The 11,076-nt window shown below is 42.9% G+C and overlaps 1 protein-coding gene across 1 annotated transcript; it reads right to left on the bottom strand.

Moving 5' to 3' along the window:
* Positions 1-5,726: 5,726 nt before the first annotated feature.
* LOC102566282 (olfactory receptor 1052-like) lies at positions 5,727-6,671 on the bottom strand. The gene has a single exon (XM_006260502.2). The coding sequence runs from the start codon at positions 6,663-6,665 to the stop codon at positions 5,727-5,729; it is 939 nt and encodes a 312-aa protein (XP_006260564.1). The 5' UTR covers positions 6,666-6,671.
* Between the last annotated feature and the right edge of the window lie 4,405 nt (positions 6,672-11,076).

An 11,076-nucleotide genomic window follows, 5' to 3' on the forward strand; every position in this document is an offset into this window, starting at 1 on the left:
CAACTGCTTACTGCGTAGTAAATTACTGTGCAGTAAGTTACTGTGCAGTGAATGCACATGTAGACTAGGCATGCCTACAGTGTAGCTAAAACATTATCAGATAACATTGATTAAATAAAGAGGAAAGACTTATCTCACATCTAAGATACAATATAAAAGTTGAGGAAAAAGTGAAGAAGAAACAATCAAGAACCTGTACTAGATAGATAAAGCAGTGTAAGGTGAGGTAGATGTGGCAAAATACCAAGCTACCATTGACAACAATGTCTAACAATAAATGCAAAATGCAGGAAATGCCATAAGAAACAGCATTTTGCAAGGGAGAGCATATCATCCAGATTAGCGGAGATAATTCAGGGTGGGGAAGTGCATAAACAACTTAGTATATTAACACAGATATCAATGGTCAAATAATTAAATCCAAAGTAGACAACGGTGCTGCAGTTACTGCCATTCCTTCAAAAAATTATGATCCATCCTGGGTTGGAGAGCTACAAAGGCCAGATAAAATTATCAGAGAGGCAAGTCATTCTTCATTAGAAGTGTGTGGCCAGTTCAAGGGGAGATTGGGAAAAAAAAGTCACAGCTGGTCTATATGGTACAAGGGTTAGCTGTTTCCTTCAGGTATTGCCATCAATATGAGGACTGTCTTGTAGAGAAACTGGACTCCATTTATATCAAAACACAAATGACAGAAAAGATGCATCCTCAGGTCTTCACAAGGTTGGGAAACCTGTCAGGGAATACAAAATCAAATTGGTGCCATCATCAGCTCCATTTGCAACAACAACTCCTCCACAGCAGGGTTTTGACAAATCCCTCTTGCTAATGAATCTAGATAGTTAAATACATTTGTTAACCTGTTTGAGAGAGATTGTTTCAACCAGCTTCCTTTAGGTATATCATCATCAAACCATTCTTTTTAAAACAAATCTCTCATGGCCCATCTACATGTGTACTTTAATGTGCGTTAGCCTATTTTAATGCACATTTAAGCATAACTAAAAAAGCATGGGCATTTATACACATTTATACATATGCTCCAAGAGTGTGTGTGTGTGTGGGGGGGGGGGGGCGTGCTTTAATTAGAGCAGCTCTGATGTATCAGCATCCCCATGCTTATAAATGGTTGCGGGGCAAGTTTACTAAAGTTTGTTCTGTTGGAGTCTGCTGGAGTGGGGTAATTGCTATGGTCCAGCTCACTAGTAATTGAGTCTTCTCTGACAAGCTGTAAGTACAATGCATTGGAGCAGCTTAGCTGCTCATGTATAAGTGCCCTATGCTTTTTAGTTAATGCACATTAAAATAGGCTAATGTGCATTAAGCATCACTTAAAGATGGTGGCAGAGCCTGCTCTGACACACTGGAAATCCAGTGCATTGAAGCAGACTCAATTAATCAAGTCTAACGGAGCACACAAATTGACATGCTCTGGCAGCCTTCCATGTCATGTGTCACTGCATGTCTCCACACTGAAAAAATGGTGGTGGCGCACTTTGAAATAAAACACGGTTAATGAGCTTTAGTTCAAAGCAACCCACCGCCATTTGTCAGCATGGGGATGCACAAGGACACTGATACACATAACATACAGGCATCTTTAATTAGCAGGGCTCACTAATTAAAGCATCTGGTACTGCATCCCACAGCATATGTAAAAATGCCTGGTGCTCTTTAGTTGATGTGAATTAAGACTAATGCACCTTTTCCTAGTACCTCACAATGGAGGTACTAGATTGAATGTGTATTAACTAAAACATGTTAATGCACATGTAGGCATGCCCTCAGATTTTTATGGGGCTACCTGGCATCCTTTGAAAGACAGATGGCACATTGGAAGATGACAAAATCCATTTTGTGATGCTTCCATCAATTTAGTCTCACTGAATAAATAATGTAAATTTGGGTAGGAAAATTTTTTTTTTTTTTTTTTTACTATATCATTAGAAAAAATAGAATTCGTCCAGACCCAGACAAAATAAAGGCATTGTGTGCCTTATCTAGACCCCAACACAAACCTGCCATAAGATAATTGCTGGGTATGGCCAACCAGTTGGGAAAATTTTGACTGAATTTGTCACAGGTAGGCTTCACAGAATTTTCATAAATTTCATTGATTTCCTAGACATTAGGGCTGGAAGGGGCCTCGCAAGATCATCAGGTCCAGTTCCCTGCCCAAGGGGCAGGAAATCAGTTGGGGTCAGATCACCCCAGCCACATAAGCATCCAAGCATTTCTTAAAGGTATCCAGAGTAGGTGCTTGCACCACTTCTGGGGGGAGTCTATTCCAGACTCTGGGGACTCAGACGGCAAAGACATTTTTCCTTATGTCCAACCTAAAATAGTCTTTCAGCAATTTGTGACCGTTAGACCTAGTCTTCCCTTGGGGTGCCCTGGTGAACAGATGTTCTTCCAGTTTCTGATGCACAACGCTTATGTACCTATAGGCTGCCACCAAGTCACCCCTGAGCCTTTGCTTCTCTAGGCTGAAAATAAACCTTGGTTTATTAAATAAACCTTTAAGTAGAAATGTAATATGACACCATTCATGGATGTAATACATAGCTCTGGGCTAATGCAAAAGGGACATTCAAAACAATCAGAGAACTACTGGCATCACCACTTGTTTTAACACAATGGTTGTGTCTACATGTGTATCTGATGTGGGACCAGCTTACTTGTGAGTAAACTACTCACAAGTAAATGGTCCTGGGTGGGCATCTACACAACCAGCGATGTGTCAGCAGATTTGCTGTTCCCAGCAGCAAACTGCTACCATGTCCTGCACACTTCCAATGGACCCCTGCCAATACCAGGGGCAGCATGAGGCTTTGGCTGCAGCTGCCAGCTGCTGGTAGCCATCCTGAAAAGCCAGCCCCCTGCCTGATCCCTGGCCAACCACATCCCTGGCCATGAGCAGCATGCACAGCACAGGGCCAGCACATAGCAGCTCTCTCCTTGCCCCTGCATTTTCCCACACCATGGCTTCTCCAGCCCCTGGCCCTAGCAGGAACAACCAGCACCCTGGGCTTGTGCACAGCCAGCCCTGCTGGCCCACCATGCCAACTGCCAGCTGGCCCATGGCTGCTTGGCTCCATCTGTTTCTCCTGCACACAGCAACCACCTGCTTGGCTGCTGTGTGCCATCCCAGGGCCTCTGTGGCCACACACCTGCAACCTGGACCCTGTTCAGCTGACTGGACACTAGCAGGGATGCCAATGACATGCTCCCTAGAATGCCACCACTGGGGCCACCTTCACCCTCCTGGGCCTGCAACCCCAACACCTCTGGGCCTACCAGGACAGCCAGAAATGGTGGCTGCATGTGTTTCAGCAGACCTGGGATGATGAGCAGTGGCTTGAGATATTCTGAATGACCTGGGCCATCTGCCAGGACCACCTGGGGCAGCTCTGCCTCCACCTGGAATAACAGGACACCAACATGGGGTCGCCCCTCCCTGCACACACTCAGTTGGCCCTCGCCCTGCTAAAGCTGGCTATGCCCACCTGCCTCAGCTACATGGACCACCTCTTTGGCATGGGCAAGGTCACCTCTGGGGAGGCCATCCTGGAGACAGCATTCCTTCTAAGCTGTGTGGCGTGCATGGCCATGCACGCTGCCTGACAGGGGACTGGAAGACTGGAAGAGGGCCAATGTTGTGCCCATCCACAACAAGGGCAGGAGGGAAGACCCAGGTAACTATAGGGCAAAATCAGCCTAACTTCCATTCTAGGGAAAATCCTAGAAAAGTCCATCAAGGAGTCTATTTTTAATAAGATTGCAGAAGGTAAGATTCTGAATGACAGCCAGTATGACTTTATCACAGGCAGGGCTTGCCTTACCAACCTCATTTCCTTCTATGACCGGGTAACTCGCCACCTGAACACGAGAGAGCAGGTTGACATTGTATACATTGACTTCCAAAAGGCGGGTTTAACTTTGAGACAGTCAGGTGGGTGAAAAACTGGCTGCAGGATAGGACCCAGAGAGTCATAGTGGATGGATCTGTGTCATCTTGGTGAGAAGTGGGGAACGGTGCCCCACAGGGGTTGGTGCTTGGTCCAGTACTTTTCAACATCTTTATTAATGATTTGGATGTGGGTGTGAAGAGCTCACTGGCCAAGTTTGTGGATGACACCAAGTTATGGGGAAGCATGGCCAAGCTTGAAGATAGGCTACAAATATAGGTGAACCTAGACAGGCTAGCAAGTGGAGCCAGGCAAAAATTCTCTGTGTGTGGGGGATCCAGCAGGGATCAGAGACCTGGGGCCCAGAAGGTGGTCAGCAGGGCCAGCACAGGGGCCAGCAGGAGGCTGGGGTGCTGGGCATTGCTGCCAGGGCCAGGGACTGGAGCAGCTACATCAGAGGGAGGCAGAGGCTGCTGCGAGAGAGCGGCCACATGCTGCTCCCACTCTGTGCATGCTGCTCCTGGCCAGAGAAGCAGCAGGCCAGGGGCCAGGCACCAGGTAGCAGGACTTGCTTTTAAATATGTTATTTAGCCACAGTCAGGTGCAACCAGAGCCTCCAGCTCCCCCTGGTGGGGACACAGGCCCATTGCAAGGCCCTAGGAAGTGGAGCAGGTTGCTGCACATGATGTAGGCTGCTTGTACACGTCATAGATGTTAAATTTGGTTTAATGCTCCCTAAACGGAAATGATGGGTTTTTAAAAATGCCGCTTCCATTTAGGGATAATTTAACTGAATTAAACCTCTGTAGCATGTACACAAGGGTGGGGGCCCAATCCTTACCTGCCTCAGTGGCAGGGGGTGGGGAGGGTGAGCTGCTGGTGGGCTGAGTGGTCCCTGAGCTGTGTTGGCCCCTCCCAGGTGGCACCTGCCAACTTGCACCCAACCCAGGTGGTCCTGGGGGGTGCTGCAGCCATGAAGGGAAGCATCGGTTCCCCAAACAGCTCAGGCAGGCAGGCAGGCTCTGGGGAGGAAAAAAAAACAAAACAAACCCCAAGCAACACCAATGATCAGGCTCGCTGCTTTTTTTTTTTCTTCAGTGGAGTCTGCCTGCCTGGGCTGCTGCCAGGTCCTACATCCCCTGAGCTGTGCAGTGCCTGTCAAGCCCCAAGCATGTCAGCTTTCAGTGCCCTGTGCACTGTTGCGCTTCATTAGGTAGCAAACCTAAACACCTCAGAGATGTTTTATCTTGCTCCATACCAAAGTCATTTAAAGAGGAATACGCCACCAAGCATCCAAACAGCAATGCCATTAAAGCACTGAAAAAGGGCATTTAAGTCACTTTAAAGGCCAATCTCGTGAGGTGTACAAAGGCCTGTAGTTGCTTGTCTGGGAGTGTTTTCTCATGAGTAGTTTACTTTCGAGTAAACTGCTCCCATATCCTCTGCATATGTAGACACACCCACTGTGCCCTGTTACAGATTTAACATCAAAGGACTCCAGTTCAATCCTTTATTTGTCAGACATCCCACAAGAAAATGGTTGACATGCTAACTAAGCTGTTTTTTGCAGTACAGATTCCCTTTATCTTCCTTTGGTTCATAACCACATAATTATACCAACTGCTTCCAATTCTTTCACTACAGTCAATAGCACTATTTCATCTTTATAATGTGTTTTATATGTTCTTAAGAGGAAGACACGTTGAACTCACTCTAACAACATATCAAGTCATACTATGACTGTGAAAAATGTGGAGTCAGGGAAGAAAAAAATAAGACCTATTCAGTGTCACAGGAAAACTTCATTAGAACAAGGCCTCAGTGAAAAAATGCTCTCTTCTTTACTACTTTCCTGAAGGCACATTTCACGTCTTGGTTCCTCAGGCTATAGATCAAAGGATTCAACATGGGGATGATGGATGTATAGAAGACAGAAGACAATTTATCTGTATCCAATGAATAACTGGAGCTAGGTCGAAAATACATGAAGAGAATTGCCCCATGGAATATAGCAATGGCTGTCAGGTGGGAAGTGCAGGTGGAGAAGGCTTTGTGCCTGCCCTCAGTGGTGGGGATCCTTAGCACAGCTCTGATGATGAGAACATAGGAGATGATGAGGATGAGAAGGACAAAAGTTTCTAGGAGGCTTCCCACAATGAAAAGCACAAGTTCATTGATGAATGTGTTGGTGCAGGACAACAAAAGGAGTGCAGGGAGGTCACAGAAAAAATGGTTGATGACATTAGGCCCGCAAAAAGACAGTCTGAGCAACCCCCCTGTCTGAATCACCGAATTCACAATGCCCCATATGTATACCCCAACCATCACTGAAGAACACAACTTCTTGGTCATGACAACTGTATAAAGCAAAGGATTACTAATTGCTATGTAACGGTCACATGCCATCACTGCCAGCAAACCACACTCTCCAGCTCCAAACATTGCAAAGAAAAAATACTGAGCAAGGCAGGCACCATAAGAAATGTCTCTTTTCTTGATCAAAAAGTCCACCAGCATCTTGGGAGCGGTCACTGAAGAATAGCAAAGGTCTATGAAAGCCAAGTGACTGAGGAAAAAGTACATGGGAGTGTGGAGTTGGGGATCAATCTTGATTAACACAACGAGCCAGAGATTCCCCAGAAGGGTGATAAAATAAACCATCAGGAACACCAGGAAAAGGGCAAGTTGTACTTCTGCATGATCTGTGAATCCCATGAGAATGAACTCGGTGATCATGGTTTGGTTTTTCCCAGACATTTTTCTCAGTATATCTCATTTATCATTCTCATATACCATCTGATGGGAGAATAAAAAATACATGTTTAGACAATCATTCGCTTCTGAAGAAATCAGTTTTTCTGTGAATTTTTTCAATAGCTTTGCAAAATATTTAAGGGGAAATGCACATGCCATGCCTTTTTGCTTATGCATTCTCTGTTTTAGAAGTCAGCTATACTTGGACATCAGTTCAAAAGTTTGTTATGTTGGGGGTTGAATTTCTTGGGAAAAGTTGTAGAGCTCTGAAAAATCTTTTGAAAAAAATGGGACCCTTTCCTGACCCACTTCATTTTGACATATACTGGGTTAACACTAAAAGTCTCTCTCATCTCTTCAGTAAAGAATAATGAATTTCAGTTATAGGTGAGCCTGTCTGGAACACACCCCTCAAACTTCCTGGATTTGTTACCTTCTCATGACTGAATTTCTTAAAATCAAGATCTTGTAACTGAAAAGTCACTGTCAGCTATTACAAAGACATGTTAAAAAGAAATGGGATATGTATGGTATTTTCTTTTTCTTTGTGTATCTCCAAAAGGAATAAACTGCTGAAACTCTGCCAAAGGAAAATGTAGTTTTATAGTTATTAATTTTCATTATCATTTGCCTTGGTGCTAAAATAAGCAGGCCCAGATTCATCAACAACTGTTTACCACAGGGCTCTGTTAGGGCACCCATCCTCATCAATTGGTATATACATGATATTCCTCATACAAAATCAAGAAAAAATGTTTATACTGATGATATCATCATCCTAGCATAGGACTCTGATTCTAGCATTTTTTAAAACCATACCCAGTAATGACTTGGCAAAATTAGATTATTTTAATGAATGGTATTTGAACCCCCACCTTTACAAAACAGTTTCTTCCTTTTTTCAACTCACTAATGCCCAAGTGAATACCTGACTAAGAATCTGCTTTTGTGGAAAACCAGCCAACTATGAACCCAGCCCCATATACTTAGAAGTCCATCTCAACTGTAGCCTCATAGGTATCTCTACAAATAATTAAGAACAAACTTGACACACATAATAACATCGTCTCAACATTGGCTCGTATGAATTTGGGAGGCAACACTAAATTTCTTAGAATATTGGTGCCAGCCTCTGTTTATTCAGTGGCTGAGTACTGTGCCCCAGTTTGGGGCAGGAGCACCCATACCAGCCTGACTGACTCTCAGCTGAATGAAACAATGAAACTCATAACAGGTAACCACAGATCCACTCCTGGTCCTTGGCTATCTGTTCTATTGTATATCATTCCTCCTAATCTTCAACATAAACGTGATACTTTAAAAGTCTACAAAATACTGCTTACATTCTATTCACTACCAATTTTGGAGGAATGTAAGGACCCCCCTAGGCCAAGGCTCAATCAAGAAGGCCATTTTGGAGTCCAGGAAAAGAGATTATCAATAAAAACTTTGACATCAAGGAAAAATAGATCCAGCAATGGAACACAATTGCCATCATTAATACATTTCTTATTATGGACCCCTATCTAAACCTCCTGGCTTTGCTATAGCAAGGTAGAGCAGGACAACTTTGAACAGGGTTTGTACTGGACAAGTTAGATGCAACTGTCTATTACATAAATGGAATTTTATTAAAGATCTCAAAATGTGAGTGTGGCAAAATCCAAATTATAGTACACATCATGGAGAAATGCCCTATTCGTCATTTTAATGGCTCATTGAAGACCTGCACCAAGCTACTGATGATGCTCCACACTGGATATTGAATCTAAAATTCACTCTAACATTATCCCTCAGTGCCATTGTTTCTTGGTTGTTTATAGCTTGTTCTGTCATTCAGTTGCTGTATTCCATATAAATAAATAATAGTGCATATATTATATCAGAGCACTGGGGAACTGTGGCTGTGTTGAAATGCTCATCTTGTGGTCAAGATAGGGGATGTAGGGATTGTCTGGCTAGTATTACCGTTATAATTGCACTTGCATTAGTATAGCAGTGTAATTCTTCATGTGAAGGCTCTTGCTGGGAATAAATATTCAATGTTTTCTGCAAAGCAGAAGTAAGAAGAACAATAAACATTTCCTCTTTGCTGAATACTTGCTAATATGATTCAGTTCCTATTTTCATAATGTTTTGTCTGGTGTGAATAATTTTCCTATGTAGTTACTTTCATGAGACACCATATATAATCACATCTGGAAAGTTTGCTCACTCTTCTGTCTTATACCAAATCATCCATCACAATTTTATTAAAGCACCAATTTCCTCCTTCAAATCTGAAATAACTATTTACCAACAAAATGTTGCAGCCTGCACAGAAAACCCCAATAACTAGATGAGTCATATTTTGCTCCATGAAATTCAAGCATTTCTAAGGAGGTAGGATATTGCCAATCATTACCCTGCACCATGAGAAACCCTAATTTCCTTGTTCTACCCGCTAAGTCTATTGTGTAGCCCTGTGCAGCCCTGTACCTTAAGTTTTTATTTATGAAATGGAGATAATAGCACTTCCATACCTCAGAGATGGTGCTGAAGACAGATGGTTTCAAAACACTCTTGGCTCCTGTGAATACTGGGTCCTATAAATGTCAGAGTTTGATTTGTCTTTGTTGGACTAATGAGGAAAATTAATCATAGAACTTCAGATATTCCACAGACATATTTCCTCATTTCATGAAAAGCTAGAAACTAATAGGAAGCTATTATTCACCCAGGGAAAGGCTGTCTCAAGTACCCAGACAATATATTTATTTTCAAAAAATCAAAATCAGTACTTTGAATTGAACCTATAATTAAACTAAAACACTAGTTCAGTCATTGGAGAATGTTGGAGTAGAACTTGCTATCTATCAGAGGTGGGAGTGAGCCAGGGAGATTATAGGGATTGCACCAGGGCACACCTGTCCAATTAAAAATCAAGTAAAGCTTCATTGGCTACATGTAGAGTTAAGCAGAAATGTACATGTGTTAAAGTGAATCTCACTGCACTGAAAAAATCTTGGGTGGGTTAAATGAGAGTCCTTGATCAGCTGGTCATGCTGGGGGTGAGGATCCCCAGGTCTTTGTGTCTCTGCACTGATTTGATGTTTCTTGGTATGCAGTCCAGCAGACAGGGAGGAAAAGACAGACCACTGCTGTTCTTTGTCTTCCTATAATTTCAGATGTGGCATCACTTTTGCTAGGCAGTTACTCCCTTACTTATCTTTTTAATCAATATTTACAGCTTCTTTTACACTTGGTACCAACTTTACACACCACAAACCTGTTTTGCTTCTTATTTCCAAAGTTGGTTTCTTGTTTTGTCTTTACTGGGACTTTTGCTTTGACTTGTTGCTCTGCTAGTCTCCGGAGCTAAATGCAAACTATATACCAGCTATTTGAACCAATCTGACATTATTCCCATTCACCCAAGAGGATCCTGGGAGCCTTGCCATTCATGTCAAGTACAATGAGCCTGTATTTTTACCTCTACAGAGAATTATTGCAATGCCTCCCCCCCCACCCCCACACACCCCAACCTCATGAATTTCTCCATGTAAAAGACAAACATAGTAATGTTGAACTGGAAGGGAGCTCCTGAACCATTGACTCCAGCCCTTTCTGTCCACTGTCTACAAGGGACCCTTAACCAAAGGAATGACTAAATTTGCCTCACCCACAACCAGAAGTGAAACCTCAAGAACACAAATAAATGTGAGGGAGATGAAGGCAGTGTCAGTTCCCTAACAGTGCAACAACAAGGAAGTTGGCATATTCACAGAAGATCCTATGAAGTAGAATATCTCCCACACTACCAACAAAAGCAAACACCCACACAGTCTTCTTCAATATAACATAGGGGAGAAAATTCAATCACAATTATAAAAGACATGGAAGTGATCTTCAGTTATAGGCATATGTAGGAAACTTAGGAATAATCTAGTCCAAAGGAGGCCAAGGTATGGATGATAGGTGAGAGAGAATTTTGGAAAAGTTGCAGTCATAGCTATTGCTGCATATAAAAGCTGACAAAAGAATGTGATTCAATTTCTATTAGGAAGAATAATGACTTACATGTGGATTGGAAACCTCTTACTTTTCTCATGATAAAAGCATTACATTTGTGTAAACAGGGTTTATATTAACATTCATGATCCCTTGGGACATGCATTCCACAAGAGTCTAATATCTATATCTAACCCAGAGGAAATGATTAAAACGACTTTCATGGCTCCTAGGAATTAGAGATGATTACATTTATGTGTAGTCTTCAAACTTGTGCGAACACTCATGCCACAGATTCCCCAGGGGAACACTTCATTGGGCCCTCCAGCCTTACATATTTTATTGGTGCACCTCCCCATTCCCACCTTGAAGCCTGTGCAGGTGTAGTTTCGAGAGAAGGTGAATCTCTGTCTCATTGGACTCT

Source organism: Alligator mississippiensis, chromosome 2 (assembly GCF_030867095.1).
Source record: "Alligator mississippiensis isolate rAllMis1 chromosome 2, rAllMis1, whole genome shotgun sequence".
Lineage (NCBI taxonomy): Eukaryota > Metazoa > Chordata > Crocodylia > Alligatoridae > Alligator > Alligator mississippiensis.

Coding starts and splice junctions, on each gene's coding strand:
- LOC102566282 (XM_006260502.2), bottom strand. CDS start 6,665: ATGTCTGGGAAAAACCAAACCATGATCACCGAGTTCATTCTCATGGGA.